At 43.6% G+C, this 21,413-nt stretch overlaps 1 protein-coding gene across 3 annotated transcripts in view; it reads left to right on the top strand.

The window, feature by feature from the left end:
* Positions 1–21,324, top strand: part of ppp3ccb (protein phosphatase 3, catalytic subunit, gamma isozyme, b) — a 31,593-nt gene extending 10,269 nt beyond the window's left edge. Inside the window, exons 2-14 of one of the 3 annotated variants that reach the window (XM_055060555.1) lie at positions 3,885–4,091; positions 5,044–5,168; positions 9,767–9,878; positions 9,969–10,114; positions 11,313–11,452; positions 12,748–12,825; positions 12,935–13,029; positions 13,131–13,256; positions 14,502–14,579; positions 15,490–15,574; positions 16,569–16,666; positions 17,693–17,719; positions 19,751–21,324. In XM_055060555.1, coding sequence (XP_054916530.1) covers positions 3,885–4,091; positions 5,044–5,168; positions 9,767–9,878; positions 9,969–10,114; positions 11,313–11,452; positions 12,748–12,825; positions 12,935–13,029; positions 13,131–13,256; positions 14,502–14,579; positions 15,490–15,574; positions 16,569–16,666; positions 17,693–17,719; positions 19,751–19,923 — 1,490 coding nt within the window. In that variant the 3' untranslated portion in view covers positions 19,924–21,324. Of the gene's footprint in view, positions 1–3,884; positions 4,092–5,043; positions 5,169–9,766; positions 9,879–9,968; positions 10,115–11,312; positions 11,453–12,747; positions 12,826–12,934; positions 13,030–13,130; positions 13,257–14,501; positions 14,580–15,489; positions 15,575–16,568; positions 16,667–17,692; positions 17,720–19,741 lie in introns of all 3 variants that reach the window. The other 2 variants (XM_055060554.1, XM_055060556.1) reach the window with 2 other exon arrangements.
* Positions 21,325–21,413: the final 89 nt, after the last annotated feature.

Here is a 21,413-nt window from a genome sequence, read left to right as displayed (position 1 = left end):
TTACTTTGCAGTTGAAACTGTGAAAATTTAGTGTAGGGCAACACTGAAGTAACTTAGCTTCAACGTCCTACTGCTCATCAAAACTCTCATGCAGCCTTTATAGTTTATATGATGAGCTCAGCAGGCTCCAGTTCTACCAGGTATTTGCCAGTTGCTGCTGCCGCTAGTCTGAGGGAATTGTGCAAAATTTGTGTTTGAATTAGTCAAATAGTGTCCTTTCTGGTTTTGATTCTTTGACTTGACCAATCAAAACACTTCAAAGAATCAGTGACTATCTCTTCATTGCGGGGAAAAAAAAGTTCACAACTTGCAGAGCAAGAAACGGAATGAAATGAAAAGTACACACATGCTCATACTTGGTGGTCACTGAGGCGGGAAAGAATTTGGTGTGTAAGAGCAAGAAAGCTGTTAGGGCTGTTCTTGAACAGCATCGTTCTGGCATCAATTTTTATTTTTAAGGCACACGTGTCAAACTGACCTGCATGTTTAATAATAGTTAATTTTGAGAAGGACTCGTGGAATGCTGGAATTGCTATTTATTAATATTTGAAGAGTTGGTTGATGGGTAGTTTTATGAATACATTCTGCCACAATGAGCCCTCTCACATTTCTCATCTTGACATGGCCCAAAGTGGCTTTGCTGCCGGTGCTATCAGACCCAAATAGCACCGGTGCTCAATGTCTAACTTGATCTGAACCCTCACCCTTAGACAGGTGTTGTAAATTAGCCCTTAAACAACAACAATACAGAATATTGAGTCAGATTATTTGGTTAAGGTGGAAATTCTACTTCTAGTGTTACTGTGATGTTTATGTAATGGGAACTAAGCACTATAATAAACTTCACCATGGAGATGGGGACATCCTCCTCCGAATAAAGTTATTGACAAAACATGCAATGTCACTGAACAGTGTTAGATTATATTAAACTGATTTTGTATCAAAATCTTTGCAAACTACATTTTCATAGTTTCATTTTCTGCAACGTTGAACTAAAACTTGTACTTTTTTACCAAAGCAAAGTCCCATAGTCCACAGGTTTATCAGTATATTTATCAGGAATCGTATTGCTGTTCACTAGAGTTCATGTTATTTACTGTGACCTCTGTGTAGCGCTCCACCCTGGAAGCTGCGGGATATTTTCATGAGCAGCCAGTGAAACATGATGATCGCAGTATTCTGTTCAGTTTTACTCTTTGTATTTCCAGAATTGTTGAGATGACGGACATCCCATTAAATCAAGTATCAGGAACGTCTTGAATAAAGCCAGTAGCTGTTGCTGGTGTGCTGTCACACACACACACCAGTTTTTAGGATTTTCACACACTGCTCGAGGCAGTGCAGATTATTGTGTTCACCTGCCAAATCTGTGCAGGGAGCACACAGCTCTGCAGAGTGGAGGAGGGTTAGTGGTATGGGCTGCTGCCATTAACTCTGTTTTAGTTGAAGTTCAGTTCCCACGCTCAAGTGTGACGAATGCCTTCATTGTGTTCTGAAGGAGGCGATGTTCTAAAAGCAACATTGGGCACTTGGTTACTGAGATGAGGTGTGGTATGTTTACAGTCAGGGGTCCAATAAACAGTCTGCTCTACTGGCACTGTACCAATAAAAGGCTGCTTCAGAAGAAATAAGATCTTTTAGCTTTGCCGCTGCCTCCTCCATGTGATCTGACAGATTTGTCTGTGAAACTGGTATTTTCCAGGAATCGAGCTGCTTGGTATTTCCTCTGGGGCTGGGCTGCGCCGCGCCACACTGCCAGAGTGTCTGGTCAAGCCTCAGCTTGCCGCCGTAGCTCATTGACTTGATTACAGCTCTATGAAAAGGTCTGAACACCACAATGACTTCCAACAGACCGACAAAGTACAGCAGCAGCCACTTTATGGCCTGCACAGGCATTCCTGGTTCACACTTAAACATCGCTGAACTTTGTTCTACCTGAAACGGAGAGAAGACACTCTGAAATGATGTAATCAGAATGAAATGATCAGACTGAATGGATGCTCATGGGAAATAAGGTGGTGACTGAAGGGTGAGTGTGGGGGGATGGAGTTGAAGAGAAATGTGCCTTTGGAACAAAATTGGGTAGAAGAAACGAATGACAAACCAAACCGGTTAGGTGAAGTCATTTTAGTTTACGCTATAAGATTTTTGTCGCCATTTTCTCCTTCTGATCATCCTGAGAGATTCCTGCCATGTGTGGTGTGTTAGTGTTCTAGTCCGCTCAGAAAGACGTCGTCATGTGGAAACTCTCAGGTTTGGAAAATCAGCCAGCATTTTCCAAATCTTGTCGTTTGAACAAGGCATTAGCTTTCTGTCTGAAAGCTGAGTGATGTGACCCGAAGTGGTAAAAAGAAAAAAAAAACACACAGGATGAAAAGAAAAGCAACTCTTCACCCGTCCTCCTTCTCTGATCTAACAGTGCAGCTTTCGTACAAAAGTTAAGGTACAGAAGGTTTGAAATAAGAACTGTTGCTTTATGTTTGGGGTAAAATGCAAATGCTGAGGATAATCCCAATGTAGCATAAAGTTGTTGAACGGTAATAACAGCTCAGAGTTCAACGTGGATTAAGGGAGATTGTAACACTTGTTCCTTTGGTCTATTTAACTCCTTGATGTTTGAAGACAAAGTTCTCAAAATGTTGTTCGATATACCCGTGTGTGTTGATTGAAAATGCTGGAAGAATATCAGGGACTTTGTGAGTTAAACAGATGTCTTTTGTTACGTCTTATCTCACCACTTTGGTAGTTTGTAACATTAAGACCAAAAAAAAGCAACTATAAAGGCAACTGGTTGAGCCGACTCTCAACCTTATCAGCTTGGTGTTGCATATAAAACTGTTCCACAGCCTGCCACTGTCATGATAAATTAAAATGAGCTCAAAAATCTCCATTCTAATATTTTTTGAAGGCCAATTTTGGTCAGAGCCATAATAATCCATTTTAGTTTTAGTTATGTTTGGCTTTATTTCCATTTTATTTGTTTTTGGTTGTTTTGCATATTTAAAATGTCTTCCAGTTCCAGTGTTGTGTACAAAATAATGCTCCCTTATTCTTTGAGAGAACAAACCTGTGTTATTATGCCGATAGCAGTATACTACTTAAAAAATGGACTCAAAAAACATGAATTTCTGGGACAATTCTTTATTCTGACCGTTTTCCTGTGAGCGTTCTACTGTGCGACGGCGAGTGTGTGGTGGTAAAAATAGACTCGGACGAGTCTGAGCCAACCTCCAAGCAGTAAAGTAAACCAGAGTACATGTGGTCTGAAGAGATGTGTTCAGGAGTGTTGTGGCATCATTAGATGAAGGAAGCTAACCCCCGATGGAGAAATGATGCTCCATAGTACGATGAAGCCATTTTCCTCATTCCTCATGGAGCTTGAGCAAGAATGGGTGAGGATCTGAAGTTGTGGCAGCTGCCGTGCTGAAAGCATCTTTGTGGCATTCAGGTGCTTTGTCTCTGTGTCCTTGTGGAGGATACTTCCTGCTGCAGCTCTGTTTTCAAAGCATTTCTAAAGAGCTGCATCCTCGAGCAGAACCCACTCATTCAGAGGACGGAGCTGCCTTGGCATCAGGCGTTTCACAGAACAGTTCCATCGAAATAACTTCTTGAGTGAAGCAAAATTTATAAAGAGCCATTTGATATGTGATAAGCTTTGAGATGTTTCATTGAAATCCATCCAGAAAATAACGTGTTTTCTGCCTCAGCTTGGGGTCTCAGTTTGGGTAAGAGCTCTTCCTGCCTCTGTAAGGTAAAGCATCTGAGCAGGAACCGCTCCATTGCTCATGTCCTGTCCTCACAGTGAACCCTGGGTTTATCAGTGTGTTTGTATCGTTGACGTCAGAGCCTCACCCCCCTGCCTTTCTCCCCCACTATGTTTGCAGCGGTGCCATATCCTCCCGGTACACGCCTGTCGGTCAAAGATCTGTGTGCGGATGGGAAGGAAGGGAAGCCCAACCTGGAGACGCTGAAGGCCCATCTGGTGAAGGAGGGCCGGCTGGAGGAGGAAGCAGCCCTGCGGATCATCAACGAGGGAGCCAGCATCCTGCGCCAGGAGAAATGCATGCTGGAAGTGGAGGCGCCCATCACAGGTACACCAGCCTGCATTCTCTGTATCTATGAACGCCCTGAAAACTAGATCTGTTGGTGGTGAACAAATTTGTTTTATTTCTACTCCCATTTGGTCTTTCCATTCACTTTAGTAACTGCATTAATGCATAACCCAGACATTTTCCCTAAGCCTAAATTTTACTAATTAATTCAGAACTTTAATCTTAAATAAAACCTAATTGACATAAGCTGGTCAAGGTTTTATTTGCTTTCAACCAAAGCAATGCTAAACAGCTGGACTTTATCCTTGATTTAAAGGGTCTTACTGTTTCAGCTGTTATGCAGTTTTCTGGACGGGTCCTGCTGCAGCAAAGACACAGATAGGCTCTTCCCCTTATTGAATAAATGAAGTAATCATTTAAATTTAGTAATTTAAATATAGTGTCACCTTCTTGGAGCTCAGGCTTTCTGCACTAAGCATATTCCTTGAAGTCTTCCACCTTTTTTGCAAATAATGTAGACATATTAAACTTGATCTCAGTATAATAACCAAACATCTATCTGTCTGGAGTTAGTTGTTGAAACAAGGATCCAACCAGTTTTTTGTTTTTTTTCATGGAAATAATAAAAGCCTTTGATGTAACTCTACACCTTTCCTTCAGCCAGTAGACACTGATCTCTGATATGCAAATGATCCCACCTTGCCTGGCTGCAGCTTCCAGTTTGTTCAGACACACTCCACTTTGTTTCTGTCATACACACACCAACATGGATCTGTCTGAAACCTTTGCAATGTATTTATGACTTAAACAAAATAGGAAATATTCCAAGTAAATGTTTTGTCTCCCATTTTCCATTTGACAGCAAAATACCAAATCATAGAAATAGTCCTCCTGGATTCCACGGGTTTTCACTTGAGAGCTGATGCCGAGTTTTCTATATGTTTGGAGAAGCTGAACCCAGCTGTGTGTGTGTGTGTGTGTGTGTGTCCAGTGTGTGGGGACGTCCACGGCCAGTTCTTTGACCTGATGAAGCTTTTCGAGGTGGGCGGCTCACCCAGCAACACCCGCTATCTGTTCCTCGGAGACTATGTGGACCGAGGATACTTCAGTATCGAGGTAGGACTGCCCAGGGCTCCACTTCCTGCCTCCTGCCAGAGGTGCATGGGAAACTAGTTGGTGTAAAATTATAGATCTTAAAGGGAATCAATCTGGATTGGCTCATAGGTACTTTCCAGAAAATATAAATTGGAAATCATCCACAGATCTCAGCTTTTTCTTCATCAATTCATTTCATCCGTCTCATTTAAAGGGCCGGTATCGTGTCTGTCCCAGGGACATAGTGTCAGTTTATAGCACAATCAAGTAACTATGTTACCTTCAACTGTTATAAAAATGCTGTGTGTATTAAATATAATTTAAAAGAAATTTGACAATATTTAACACCTTAAAATTGGGCCTCTGTCTCTTTAAAAACTCCTATTCTTTCTGACACTCCGCCTTCAGGAAGTCATCACAACATGGCTCCTCTGTTAACAACGTTTTTACTTGTGTTTCACTGAGAAGTAGCTCCAATGATGAGCTCATCAGGTGTTTGCTAATTGCTGCTGGCTAGTCTGAAGGAACTGAATGGTAGAGTGGTGGGGGAGGACTGCTCTGTGAGGTGGTATCTAGGAAACTTAGAACTTGCAGCTCTTAGGAGGGGCTTCGTCCTCGTAGGCGGAGCTATGTCCACCCAGGCATTGTGTACAGCTGAATAGTTGCCATGGAGATTAAAGGATTTCTCAAACATGGGCCTCTGTATTGCTTTGAAAGAATCAAAGCAACACTCCAGGTATGTTTTTGATGAGGGAATAATATCATAACATAATGTAAATCTAAAAAAAATCCCGTTTAACCTTCTTCTAGTCATTGAAAAGTGGAGTTTTGTCTGTTTCAGTAAATAAAGCTACAGACACAAAGAACTGTTCCATAATTAGAGGCGTTACACGAGGATGCAACAAGTGATCCTTCACAGCTTTAAATAGTGTAGGAAATGAAAGGTGCTTTGTTAGTCGTTTCACACCCCTGACTGCCAAACTCAGAGCCCCGCCCATACAAACACACTTGGTTAAACACAAGCCTGCCAACGCCTCCCTCTCCGACTGTCTGAGGGTTCTGAGCTGAGGAGTGGACTGTGTGTTTTCTGGCTGGCAGCCTTTCTACAGCTGACTTCCAGGAGCCCAGAGCTCATTAAACAGCTGCTGCTTTCTGTGCTCCTTTAATGGAGACGCAGTTAGAATTCAGACCGACTTGTCATCCAGATCACTCGGTCAGCTTGACCACTGCCCTGTCATCTGCCTATAAAAATACACATGGTGTCAAAACTTTGGAATTTTTGGTTTGACAGATTTAAAATATTCTTTGAACAAACCCTGATGATTTCCTCTGATTGCATGAATTAAATCACCAACAAAGGTAACCATTAACTCCTCGTTCCAAACGGTCTTCCTGCTATAGCTAGCTACAGCAGGGAGCTAATTATAGCTACACAGGGTTTTTCTCTTGTGTCTGAGCCAAATAAATGATAGATTGTTCATCAGTATTTTTTTCCTCCCCTTTGTGTGTCGTTCACACATGAAGACTACATTCACACAGTAGATCAACAACGACCCAAATCAGAACCATCCGATTCTCATTTGTTTTCACTCCCCCAAAAATCAGATCTGTTGGATACAGATCCAATTGTTTTCAAAGTGTTCACCATCTGAACCGTATTGTTGCATTTTGTCTGACTTCTGTCATTGCATCATAAATCTGATCTAGGGGAAGCCAGATGTGGTAAATCAAGACCTGAAAATTACAGTTATGAACTTCTGTCATAAGTTATTTTATTATTATTATCATCCCATCACTCCTGGCTTCAACTTCACACCCAAACAGTCTTCCCTACAGGAGTCGGGATTTATGCTCTGTTGCTATTAGTTGTGCTTACTTCATCTTCCTGTTGCTGAATAATTCTAAATCTATCCCTGGATGGCCATTACTACTGTGATAAGCAGAGCACTGCTGTGTGACGTCAACCTTCTTCTGCACATATGGGAATTAAATCATTCATCAAAAAGTCAGATTTGAGCATCAAGACCTGCTGTGTGAGCGTAGCTGGATTTGAAACCGTCAAGTTTATTTGCACTGCACATTTCAACAGCAAGGCAGCTCAAAGTGATTTACATTATAAAAACCAAAAGTCATAGAAACAACATCAAGTCAACAAGTGAGAAACCAATACCAAACATTACTTTCAGAGGAGTGCTATTATCAGAATCATCAAATATGTTGATCAACGTTCCAGTTATTATGGTTCAAAAGAACTCTAGCATGTGGGGTTTTTAACTTTGAATTAAAGAAACTCAGTGTTCCATCTGTTCTGCAGTTTTCTGGAAGTTTGTTCCAGATATGTGGAGAATAGAAGCTGAATGCTGCTTCTAACATGAGAAAATTAACTGTAGACTAGCTTAGAGCTACTAGCCTTGCAAGCAAAGGACAGAGCAGTTATGTGGAGAAACATAAGGCCTTCAGCTGCTTCCATTCTGCTGCAGGGTTGATGTTTATTTGGGAGATACAGGAGAAATTGAGGAGCTGATACAGAGAAAGCAAAATAACAGTGCTGGTCAGAAGTGAAGCAGAAATTATATCTACTTTAGTACTATCAGAAATGTAAGTTTCTGATAGGTAATCAGTTGATAGGTTAATTTCTATCATAGAATCTAAAAGGATGAAGAAAAGTGTCAATTAGAGTTCAAATGATTAATTGGATGAATCAGTTGTTCAAACAATGAACTAGTTTAGTAATAGATTAGTTAATTAGAGTATAAGAACAAAGTTCCTGGACAATAAGGTCTAAAAAGTCAGAAAAATGTCCATTTTGGCAAAGGCAAGACTGTTTTGGTACATGTTGCTGTGATTTGATTTTCTATAGACTGAGGCAGACTGAAGTGGAGACAGAGAGATGTGGGTCTCAGTTCTGGCGTGCGGATCGGTCCGATAAGCCTTGAACATTCAGAACTCCAGAGTAGTGTTCAAAAGATGAGTGGAGCGGGGTTTCTTCCATCCCATCTCTCTGGTCATTGTGTTTGATCTGATGGTACCTGCTGTCTTATCCTGGTTTGTTTGGGCAGAGAACCGTCTGTGACGTCTGAACCGAACCGTCTGGGCCTCACCATTCTGCTTCCGCCTTCTCTAAAACCACCCGAAAGTCCACGTCCAGTCCGCCGCAGCCTTCCTGCTGCGTCTGCCACCTTTCCCAGCCTGTCTGATTTGACTGCGTGTGAGAACAGATTGAGATGAAGCAGGTGGTTTGAGGCAGCATGTTTGCGTTCTGACTGCTTTGTTCGGCCGCTGATCAGCCCTCCAGTATTTCCAGTCGTCATGTAGACAGGATGTTGATCTCCAGTTGCTCCCGTGGGAGTTTTCTGCAGAGCCTGGCTGCTGATCAATGATCACATCGGCTGAATCCCTGCACCGGTTAATGATTCTGTCCCTCCTGATCCGGTGTTATCCTGGAAACGGTTACAAATGCTTATTAGTGCTTCAGGCTGGTCCGTTCTGTTCTGGTCTTCCTGTGCAGATTGTCAAACTCTGGTTAGACTACAGGTCAGATCAGCTCTGTTCTGGTCTGACTGGTACTTTGAAATACTTCTTCAGTTTTCTTCTGCCGGGTTAGAGCTACAGTTGTACAGTAATGGCTTCCATTCTTCCTACTGGGAGAGAATCACATCCCCTTATCTCCTTCATTATGGAGATTCAGGAGGATCAAATATACAGAAGATTATTTGGATTACTGGGAGAAAAAAAAAAGAATTCAGAATTTATTCTAAAAATTTGTACTTTAATTTTTCCTTTTGGGTCAAGAAAGTGTTTTTGAATTGAATATTGAAATTCTGACTTTTGGTCTCAGAATTTTTTTTTTTTTTTTTGCGCATTTACTCTAATCCTCTTCTCTACGAACTACACAAAAAAAATAACCTATGAAATAAATAGATCTGAATATTTAATTTTTATAAATGCTCAAATATTTATTCAAATCAATAAATATTTAAAAATATTAAAATATTATAAAATTTAGTAAATATAACCTCAATAATGTATTGAAAATAGATTTAATTATTTGGGCCTCAATGAAATGTATTAATTTCATTTTAAAAACTGGATCTAATTATTTCAGTATTTCATGTTGCTGCTGAAACACATCATGAATTGATTTAAATTGTCCACTCGGTGGGCTCTTCTGATTGGTTGCAAGACTGCCTGTAGGAGATCCTTCTGGCCCGCAGCATCACCATCCATGGCGACTTACTTGAAGATATTTGGATGAAATTAGTTTGATTTCCATTTGAGCTGAAGTATTTCTGAACTTCTGGTCCATTTGGTTTTTTTATGGATGGTTGTCATTTGGTCTGTTTCCAGTGAGGAGGAGTCCCATGTAGATCTGATTTCACCGTTTATTGATTACTGAAGTGATTAGAAGGAGGTGAATGAGCAGATGGATCTTCACCGTGGAAACGTCTCTTCAGCTCTGCTGTATTATTATTATTATTATTATTATTTTAAAACTGAACAGAAAAGAGAAGTTGTCAGAAATTTCCACAAAGTGATCCAGACAGAGTGGGAGCTGGAGCAGAAAGTCAGCAACTTGTTATCTTGTTGGACCAACCGTCTCTTCCCATGTGTGTCTGCAGTGTGTGCTGTACCTGTGGGCTTTGAAGATCAACTACCCCGAAACTCTGTTCCTCCTCAGAGGGAACCACGAGTGCCGACATCTCACAGAGTACTTCACCTTCAAGCAGGAGTGTAAGTCCGGCCGCTTGGCTTCCACAGTGAACGGCTGGATCCTCAGGGCGGCAGCGCCGTGTGCTCAGTGTGTGTGTCTGTGTCCTGCAGGTAAGATAAAGTACTCTGAGCAGGTTTATGATGCATGCATGGAGGCGTTCGACTGCCTGCCTCTGGCCGCGCTCCTCAACCAGCAGTTCCTCTGCGTGCATGGAGGCCTGAGCCCTGAAATCACCTGCCTGGACGACATACGAAAGGTGAGAAAACGCTGAAATATAAAGCAAACAGGCTTTGGTCGTTTCAAGTCTCGTTGAATGCACATCTGAGGTTTTCTGTGGGACTCCTAATAACCTGATGAGTGTTTGGCAGTTCAGACCTGACCTGCTCTGTGACAGTAGGGACGACTGAAGGTGCACCAATGAATCTGCTCTGATTTCATTAATTTTGGGAGATTGGTGATCGGTTCATACTTGCATGTGAAGCTGATCTTATCTTCCTCTGCAGAGATTTAAAAATCATCCACTGTCCTCTGTCTGCTGTGAGAAGTTTGACTGACAGACTGGCCCAACAGTCTGTCAGTCAACCCCACCCCACTGCTGCCAACTCAGCTATTTTTTTTTTTACATTTAGTGACATTTCTGACAAAAAAAAAAATTATATCGGCCAAATTTGAAATTGTCAGGTCAGTCTTTTTAAAGGTCGGCCAGAAAACTGCAGTGAGCATCTAGTCAGACCTGCGGTGACATCAGCAACGAGACTCTGCATTGCCCTATAAACTTGGCTGTGAGTTGCATGTCAAAACTGAGTAAAAGGAGATTAGCCTGAGAATGGAGCCTTGATGAACTCCATGTGATCTTTTGTGTGCTCAGATTATGATGGATCAAATCGCACAAAATAGGCTTGTGCTCAACGTGGGGCAGGTCTAGAAAATCTTTCCTCATTTTCCAGTCAGATCCAGTAGTCGTAGTCTGAGTGTTGAGGCAACGCTAAGAGGAAGAATGCCCATTAATTCCTCATCAGCATCGATCTGGTCACAGGGAAGACAGTTTGGGGTTCAAACGGCTAACACTGAGTCATGCTAGTGCAATGATAAACATGACGCACTAGTACGTCTCCTGTTTGTTGCAAGCTGTGACTTTTTCTGTCACCCAATCAACGGACTGAGTTGTGTGACTCCAGTAGCTCCACCCTAACCAGCCTGTTGTACAACTGAAGGGGGAAACACTTCTAATGCAGTTCCACAGTGGCTGAAGGACAACTAGATCAAAGTTCTGGGACGGCCAGCAACTAGAAAACTAGTCTTTGTTAGTGAGGCGCCAACAAACTTGACTGAGCTCTACCGGTTCTGGCAGGAGGAAGGGACCAGAGCTCTTGGTCGTATATAAGAATATAAGATATCCCAAAGAAGGAAACTAAAACCATCAGCGTTGTTGTCTAATTAATGTTTGTGTGCAGCTGGACCGCTTCAAGGAACCCCCTGCATTCGGGCCCATGTGTGACCTGCTGTGGTCAGACCCGGGGGAGGACTACGGCTCGGAAAAGACCCAGGAACACTTCTCCCACAACAGCGTACGAGGCTGCTCTTATTTCTACAGGTACGGCCCTCTGGCAGCCTGACACGCCGTTAATCTGGTCTGATTAAAGCGCTCCCAAACAACGGCTTATCTCCAGATAAGTGACGGCTGGTTAAATCCTCCGCCACACAAATATCGGAAACAAATATTAGCATTCTCCTCTCTGTCTTAATATTTGTACTGAATCTGGCATGTTGAGACCAAACATGGGTCATAAAGGAGACTGAGCCGCTTCTCTCTCTGCCCTCTATTGGTTCAGAGAGAGAGGAGAGAACGGGGAAGGGGCGGTGGGGTTTCAAACTGGAGTCACTTTCAGGATGATGGAAAATAAACCACGTGAGCATTAGATGATGATTTCCAATTCACTTCAGACCCCTGATGTGATCTTGTAACTGATGGTTACAGTAATACAGTTTAGCTGTCGCTTCAGGAAGTTACAATGTTGCAATTGCAACTATTAATGCAAATTCTCATCATTAACAAATTTTGCAGAGTTGCAATTTTCAAATGCAACTTTTCCGTAAATCTAACCAATCACCTCAAAGTTTTCTGTATGTGCCTTTCTGACCAATCACTGAAGCTTGACTGAATTCCGACCAATCCCGTTTGTCCCCTTCTAATTGAATTTCCTGGTTCGTGTCTTGAAAGCCGAACCTGTGAGACGGAAGCATGAGTGACGTTACAGGATAACATTTGCCTTTTTTGTAAAAACCAGTCGGAGATGTTCGGTAGGATTTACCAATATGAAATTCCTCTGTTGCACTTTGACCTCTCCTCAGGACAGGATCTGATTTGTATCAAGGTATCTGTAAATGTCACTTGCACTTCAAACATTCATTCTGTTCAAATCCTGTCTTTTTTGGGAACATTTTGTGCAGCAGTTTCTACTTTTTAGTAAGACCAGGTTATGGCAGAAATAAAGCTTTCACAGAATTTGCAACTTTGATTCTAGCATTTTGAAAATGGTGCGGAAATATCTGAAATGTTATGCCACATCTATCACAAAAAAGTCTGCTCTAATGTTGCCAATGATGAGTGGATTTGCATTAATAGTTGTGATCTCAACAGTGCAGCTTCCTGCTGGTACTGCTAGCTGCATGCAGTGTGCTGTGTGTCCTCAGAGGCCTGCAGTGGTAGAAGTGGGTTAGAAGCCCCCTCCAATGGCCCCCCTAAAGCCTTGACCTTATTAAATCCCTAATTTTAGTACTGCTACCGTCTCTGGTAATCATCTAGTTAAAGCAGCCATCTTTACTGTCATGGCAACCGAGTTGGAGTGGAGGCGAGGCAGCAGTAACCCCCCCATGTTGTTTGTGCAGTTACCCGGCGGTCTGCGACTTCCTGATGAACAACAACCTGCTGTCTGTCATACGGGCTCATGAAGCTCAGGATGCAGGGTGAGTCTGGGTAACCATGCAGTGGGTCCATGTTCTGACTGCTTGTCTTCATCCTGAAATGTCCTCTCCTGATGTCCCGGGGACGTCCCCTCCTGTCGCTGTCCTGCAGGTATCGAATGTACAGGAAAAGTCAGACAACAGGCTTCCCGTCTTTAATTACAATTTTCTCCGCTCCCAACTACCTAGATGTGTACAATAATAAAGGTAGGAGAAGCCCGCGACGGAAACCATGGAGACGGGCTGGAGACCTTGGGTCCCTAGCAACAGAACGAGGAGATGTTGACGTGTTTGTGTTTTGTCCTCAGCTGCGGTGCTGAAATATGAGAACAATGTGATGAACATCCGGCAGTTTAACTGCTCCCCCCACCCCTACTGGCTGCCCAACTTCATGGACGTCTTCACCTGGTCCCTGCCCTTTGTTGGGGAGAAAGGTCAGCCTGCCGACCCCTGCCACACACACACACACACACACACACACACACACACACACACACACACACACACACACACACACACACACACACACACACACACACACACACAGATTGAGACCAAAATTCTTCTGAGCAGCTGTTGAAGGAAGCCACAGAGGGAACTGGCTCAAAATTTTTTTTTTTTTTTTTTTATCCTATGTGTAAAGTCTTAAAGGAGCAGTGTTATGTGAAACTAACTTTTTAGAGCTCTACATCATGTTTTATCAAGAGTTTTGCCTTGATTCGTTGAGTCATGTTTGAGAAATTCTTTCATGTCTATGGCAACTATTTAGCTGTGCTGAACACCTGGGTGGACATAGCCCCGCCTTCCAGGATGAAGCTTCTCTTCTGAGCCGCAGCTTCCACCTCACAGAGCGACTCCCTCACTCAGCTCCTTCAGACTAGCCAGCAGTAATTAGCAAAGACCTAGTGGAGCTGAGCATCAGCTGAGCTCATTAAAGGAACTCCTTCTCACAGCAACGCTGCTAAAACCGTTGTGGTGTTAATAGAGGAGAAATGTTTTGATGACTTCCTGGAGGCAGAGTTTCAGAAAGAGCAGGAGTTTTTAAAGAGACAGAGGCCCAATTTGAAGATGTTAGATTATGAAGTACACTTCATTTAAGTCATATTTGACTTAACTGACATCCGCCACTCACAGACATGTATAGAACTTTCATAACAAATGACAGCCAATAAAGTTACTTGATTTTGACATAAAGTGGAAATATGTGCCTGGAAAACACGCAATACAGCCCATTTAATCACATCAATTTTAGAAGCACTTAAAATAATTTAACCCTCTTTGTAAGTTGTGCTTTATTCTCAAAATACATCAACTGAAATCTTGATGAGAATAACTGAGATGTTTGAGCTTTAATCAGACTCATTTAAATGCAGTGGCCCATTCAAATGAAATCATGTTGGCATCCTTTTGGTTTTCAAAGTCTGTTCTCTGAACTTTTCGGGCAGTCTTCTTAGTTGCCATGATGAGGTCAGGTGTTCCTGGCTGCATCAGACGTACCTGAGACCAGGCCTGGCGCCTCAGGTTTGACCCCAACCTGTTCTAATAGTCCCAAGGTTCTTCTCCAACCACTTTATTCTTTATTAGTCTTGACGTCAGGCGTCGACTTCACTGATCACGTTTCCAGCCTATGCTGCTGCAGTTTTAACCACATACTGCCACCTGCTGGTGTGTTTTCACAGTGACAGAGATGCTGGTGAACGTGCTGAACATCTGCTCCGACGACGAGCTGATGTCCGAAGAGGACGACACGTGTGAGGGTAAGAGTGTGTGTGCAAGGCCTGGCATGCTGCCATGCTGACACACAGCAGGCGTTTAACACTGAATTTGATTAATCAAATATAGCGAGGCCAGATGAGGAAGTGAAAGCCTGGAGGAAGTGGAACTGTTCAACTTCCTCTCTTCCAGCTGCAGAACAACTCAGGCTGCTGCTGCCACCGCCGGCTCTCACACCACCGCAACGCTCTTAGAAGTTTATGAATAATTAATAGCAGAATGGATGATGTAGTAAAATGATCAGCATGGTGAGAAGCTGACAAATCACAATACTGACAGGATGTAAATAAGGGCATCAAACATGTGTGAAGTTGGCAAGACTCTGATCAGCGGGATTTTCTTAATCTCGCTGGACGGGACATCAAGGTGTGAAAGTGTTGGCGGTCGCTAGGGAAACAGCCTTGGGTGATGTGACAGGCCCCGCCCACTTTCTAGTCGGCACTCTGCCCAATGAGGAAAGGCCTTTCGGGTCTCCGTGGCAAGATGCGCTTTTCCACCGTTAAACGAATCTGGAGATGAACACGACCTCAGACTGACCTCTGACCTCTCAGTCAGCTTCACAACATGTTAACAGCAAGGCAGCCTGGTATTTTCATACTTGTGTCTTAAAGGTTTTTATTTAACTGCAATGAAATGATTTAGTTTCACTTTACCACATTTTCTGTTGATGGTCATAAATGTTCACTGTTTAGAGCAGGATAATCAGGATTTTATCAATAATTTGCTGATTAGTTTTGTGGCCAGAGTTGATCAGAAGATGTAGGTGTGTATGTGTGTGTGTGTGTGTGTGTGTGTGTGTATGTGTGTGTGTGTGTGTGTGTGTGGGTGTGTGTGTGTGGGTGGGTGTGTGTGTGTGTGTGAGAGAACTCATCTTGTAGCTTTCTCTATGTTCAGGTGGAGCCCCTGCTGCCAGGAAGGAGGTGATCAGGAACAAGATCCGTGCCATTGGAAAGATGGCGCGCGTCTTCTCTGTGCTCAGGTGGGCCCCCCGCCTTCCATGGCCCCCCCTCTTCCGTGGCCCCCCCTCTTCCATGGCCCCCCCTCTTCCATGGCCCCTCGTCGTTCTGGAGGGAGATCAGTGATGCTTGTTGGCATCTTTCATGTCCAGCGGTTGATGTTTGGACAGAGCTGTCTCTCTCTGCTCCACTTTCCTGCAGAAATAATACTTTGTCCGTTTCAACACGTCCTCCTTTAACTCAGAGGAAGTGTGTCACTCTGCTTCTCATGACCCAGTTCAGTTCAGAATGAACACATGAATAACTCACAGCAGCACAGATCATCCATGAAAGGAGTTTTCCAAACGACGCCTCAGATAAATGCTCATCCTGCCGGTCAGCAGCTGACCTCGGGCAGACAGCTGCAGGCTTTTTGTCCTCTGTGGCTCACCGTTGCTGACATGCTTGAATTGGGCTCTAAACTCTCTTCATGTTCACATGAGGACCAGCGTTGTTTCCTGGAATCCTCCAGCGATGTGAGCAGCTCAGTGTTTCTGTTTGGAGGGAAAAATAATCAAATTGCTGAAAACATTTGATCTGTTCAGAAATGGATCTGAATGGATGTGAAAAGGAACAGACTGCACTGTTGCCCTCTACTGCCCCCTGGTGGCGATAGGCTCTGTATTTTATTTCAGAGCATGAGAGTAAAGGGGCTGAATGGAAGTGTCAGCTGTGGGTTGAATTGTTTTGGGCTCCTGATAAAAAAGTAAACTCAATAGTAAATTTTTCAAATCTCCACACTAATTCTTGGTTCTCTTCAAGTCTGGACTTTGACTAGGTCATTCTAACTCATCAACACTCATTGGAGCTCAGACTGCGTTAAAGATTATTGTGGAGAATATCCATTAGCGCCTTGCTAATGAGTACTTTAGAAAGGCCCTTCAGAACCAGGTCATCTGGGGTCATTCCGGGGTCATTCTGGGGTCATCGGGGTGTCATTCTGTCAGTCAGTCAGTCAGATGTCTGTTTCTGTTCCAGAGAGGAGAATGAGAGCGTGCTGCAGCTGAAGGGACTGACTCCCACCGGGACGCTGCCGCTGGGCGTTCTGTCTGGAGGCCGGCGCACTCTGCAGAGCGGTGAGCCCCGCAGCACACACACACACACACACAAACACACACACACACACACACACAGTCATGAGAGTTAGCTACCACTAACTGCCCCTGTGCCTGTACTCACACCCTGAGACTAACTCTAGCCCCCCTCCCCCCACCCTCCCCATCAACACACAGATTATAGACATGGGGTAGGGGGTGGGGGGGTCTGTCCTGCCATCCTGAAGAGACAAACATCTGACCTAAAGCTGCAGCTTCTGATTATTCTAGTAATGGATTGATTATTCTGATTAGTTATGATGATTAATCGATCAGTCGGAGAACAAACAATGAAAACAAATGATTGTCATTGAATCATTTCAGCTTTTTTTCTGTACAATGTTTGAAATGCATCTAAAGATTCAAATAAACAAATTAAATGAGAAAATCTACATTTTCTTGCCTAAAATGCATAAAGGAAAGAACTTTAGTGAACTTTAGTGAACTTTAGTGAACTCTCCAACATTTGTAGCAAAGCTTTAAAATCAACATGTTGGAAGTTCAGGACTTTCTGCTGGACAGAACATCAAATTCAATCATAATTATAATATATATATATATAAAAAAATACAGTGTAAGGTTAGGTTATTATATTAAGTGATTAATAACTGGACAGCAGAAGATGCAGTTTGGACCAAGTGAAGCTAAAACTTCCAATATTTACAGACAAATAAGTTTTTCTTCTAATGCAAAGAGTTTCTAATTTTTTGTACAGTTTTTGCTAAGTTACTGCAGAATGTCATTAGCAGTAGCTCCAGTTATGATTATTCCAATAGTTGATCAAACTGATTGTATTAGCATGTAGTGCTACTACATGCTAATAGGGTGGTTCTGCTCCGTTTCCATGGAGCCGTGCTGAGGATGGGGGCGGGGCTTAGTGTGATGTTCAGCTCCATGGTAACAGGACTGATGGATTGCATTGATCAAGTGTCTGACTGAATGCATTGATAACGTTCCCACTCTCTCTCTGTTGTTTTGGGCATGGCACTTCTACTCACGCTTACACAGCCACCGTAGAGGCAGAGGAGGCACGAGGTATGCTACCCTTTCTGTCCGTCCGTCCGTCTGTCTGTCTGTCTGTCTGTCCGTCTGTCTGTGTCCAACACTGTCTCTGTCTCTGTGGAACTCTGCCTGTGCTTCTGGAAGCTTCTCTGTCTGGACGGAAAACCTTAGAGCAGCAGCTGAGCTGGAGGGCAGAAACGGGTTCCATGTAGAACCGAGTCCAGAACCTCCACGAGCAGAAGTAGATCTAGTTCAGAACCTGAACTCGTCTGAGCCGGACCGGACCAAACCGGACTGGACCACCCAGCGATGACCTCAGAGCCGTCATCTGTTCACCTGACTGAACCCACTCCAGAACCTTTTTTGCAAGGAAATTTGCAGACATAGAAGCTTGGACTTTAACTGGGCCTTTCAGGTTCACAGTCCTGTTGACGAGCCAAATGCAGCCCCAGTGTCCCCAGTGACACCTGCTGCCGTCTCTAGGGACATTCATCACATCCCTGATCATTTGTCATGGTATATGTATTACAGGATTTTTCATTTACTCCCCAAACTGTCCATACTGTTGGAATTGTTGGTTTTGTTATTTTCACCATTGAACAAATGTGAAAATACGTTACAGTAGAGTTACAGTGTGGTCCAGGTGAACTTGGAGCTCTGATTGCTGCACCATGCAGCTCAGCTTAAAGTTACCTCAGAAAGAAGAAATGGTTCTTATCGCTTTTATCATGATCACAATAGAACCAGATATTGATAAATCGGATCTGATATTCCACAATATGAGTGACTCCTTCACTGCTGCTACGTCTCCTTTGCTTTTGCCACTCCTATTTACGTCTCTGTGTGGTCAGAGAGACGGAGTCGGGATCTGATCCTGCATCATCTGTCTGGGTTCTTGTTTTGGACCCCAAGTCCATCCAGTTGTTTCCTGAGATGGATGGAGGAGCAGATTGTCTCTCTCTGTCTGTCTCTATCTCTCTCTCTCTGTCTGTCTCTCTGTCTCTCTCGGTCTGTCTCTCTCTCTCTCTGTCTCTCTCTCGGTCTGTCTCTCTCACTCTCTGTCTGTTTCTGTCTCTCTCTCTCTGTCTGTCTCTCTGTCTCTCTTTCGGTCTGTCTCTCTCTGTCTCTCTCTCTGTCTTTCTCTCTGTCTCTCTCTCTGTCTCTGTCTGTCTCTCTCTCTGTCTCTCTCTCGGTCTGTCTCTCTCTGTCTCTCTCTCGGTCTGTCTCTCTCTGTCTCTCTCTCGGTCTGTCTCTCTCTCTCTGTCTCTGTCTGCATCCCTGAAGCCTCATTTTCAGAGTTCTGAGCTTTTGAGATGCTAATCAGCTCCCAATTGTAGAAACAATCACTTGTTGCCATGGTTACACGTCCCTAATGTCCAAAAGTGAGAGCAAGCGTCCATCCATCCATCCATCCATCCATCCATCCATCCATCCATCCATCCATCCATCCATCCATCCATCCATCCATCCATCCATCTGCTGGGTGTCTGGATGGATTGTCGCTCTGCTCCAGCGTGCTGCCGTGTCAGAGAACAGAGCTGATGTTCTACAGAGAAGCTTCCAGATGCTGCAGCAGGTTCTAACAGCTGGATGTAAAGTTGCTGTTTAATGAAACTGACTCTCGTTTCCTCCATGCTGTCTTTCTCTGCTCATGAAGTAAGTTTGTCTTTTGGTCACTTTCAAGCAGATTGTTGATGTTGATGGGCAGCAGACATCAGAACAGCGTCTGCTTCTGAAACGGCAGCAGTATTATGGGATGTTCTGCAGCTACAGCACCGACACAAACCGGAGAAACAAAATCACAAAAATCACAAACGTTTCTTTAGCATTTTTTTCAAAATGTTCATTTTTATGTTTTTGCTGATAAAGTTCAGCTTAGTGATTAATCACAGATAAAGACAGCTGTCTGGAGTTGACCTTTGACCTGTCGGTTCAGACCTTCCTAATATGGCTACTGCTGATCTCAGACTGGTTCTGACTCTGCTGCCAGTACTGTGTCTGGTTCTGGTTCTGGTTCTGGTCCTGGTTCTCTAACGGACTTCTCCCTCCCTGCAGCCATCCAAGGCTTCAACCCTCAGCATAAGATCCAGAGCTTTGAGGAGGCTCGGGGTCTGGACCTGATCAACGAGCGGATGCCCCCCCGCCGCGACAGCAAGCAGAACGAGGGCCCCTCCTTCAACAACCTGCCGGCCGGCACCGGGCCCCCCGACAAGAACGGCACCAACGCTCAGGCCTAGCTCCTCCGGCCTCTCTTCCTCTCCTCGTTTGTCCCTCTCTGCTTCCTGTCCCTTGGCCTCCGACCTGCTGGGGGGAGGGAGGGGGACGAGGCGGTCCGGTCCGAGTGCTTATTTATTTTCTCATAGAGTAAATATCATAGTATGAGACTGAACCGAGGAAATCTCAAAGCGACCAGGACTGGATGCTTGCTGGTACTCCACACCACACCTCCGTGCCAGCCGTCTTTCTTTCTGTTTTTTTTTGTTTTTTGTTGTTTTTTTTACCATTGGGGGAGGGGGGGGTGCTGCTCATTCAAATGCTGTGTTTGTCCTCACACATGCACACACACACACACACACACACACACACACACACACACACACACACACACACACACACACACACACACATCCATCGTTTTCTTATGCCAACAATAGTGTGACTGAGCTCTGTGGAGCAAGTATTTACATTTATACTGTATATGGATATTTTAACTGTTCCTGCTTTTCAATGTGATGCTTTTTCTTTTCAGTTTCTTTTGTACAGCACAGAGATGTGGGAGCTAAAGGGTCATTCCGCTACGTTCTGACTCAGAAAGACCTGCTGGGGTCTGCAGGAAGTCTGGCAGTGAGATCTAATCACTAAAACTGATCATTGGAAACAAATGAGTGTTTTTATGAAATGGTGAAATCATGATGACATGAGTCCATCTGGGAGTTGAGACATCGGGTCTTCCTGCAGTCCATTCCACCTTCCATCTCATTTCTGACTTTCAAAATAAAGGTGGAACTTTTTAAGAGCGCTGATGGAATTTGAGGTTTAATAGGAGAGAATTATTCTAAAGAAGAACTTTGATTTGAAAACATTTTAAAAATGTCATTTAAAGCTATTAAACATTCAAGTGAGTTTACAATCTTAAAATAGCCCAAAATCTTGAAATCGATATTACACTGTAAAAAATGTCAATGAAAAGCCTTTAATAAATTCAATAAATTTCTAAAAAATTGTATTTTAGGAAGCTGTATATTCAATCAGATAAAAAGTTTTATTAATCTCTGAAACTGAATGATCTAACAGTCGACGGAGAAAAACAACTTGCATCCTAACATGAGGAGTTCAGGGCTTCCTGTTCAATGATATTTGATCTTATGTGGCTGAAAACCAAAGTTTTAAACCAAACCGATCTGAAAGAGACGATCCGGTCCCAGTTGGTGTGAAGCGTAGCTGGACAGGCTGTGGTGGGATTCTGGAGGGAGAGGTCCAGGGGGGTCTGAGCCTCACCTCTCCTCTCTGAGCGTCTCACAGATTTTTTGTTTTTTTTTTCATTACAGATAAATTTACTTTTTTTTTTTCATGTACTGCAAGGCCTCTTGTTTATGTAGACGTTTCACTCCATTCAATAAAAAAAGCTGAAAAAAATCCATCTTGTGTGTGAATCTGTTTCTACCTGCCGACCCTCACGTCTCCTAGCAACACGGAGCCCCTGCATCTCAGCTGGTCGCCATGGTGA

Source organism: Poeciliopsis prolifica, unplaced genomic scaffold, assembly GCF_027474105.1.
Source record: "Poeciliopsis prolifica strain line A6 unplaced genomic scaffold, Auburn_PproV2 SCAFFOLD061, whole genome shotgun sequence".
Classification (NCBI taxonomy): domain Eukaryota; kingdom Metazoa; phylum Chordata; class Actinopteri; order Cyprinodontiformes; family Poeciliidae; genus Poeciliopsis; species Poeciliopsis prolifica.
This window is presented reverse-complemented; position numbering and strand designations above follow the sequence as displayed.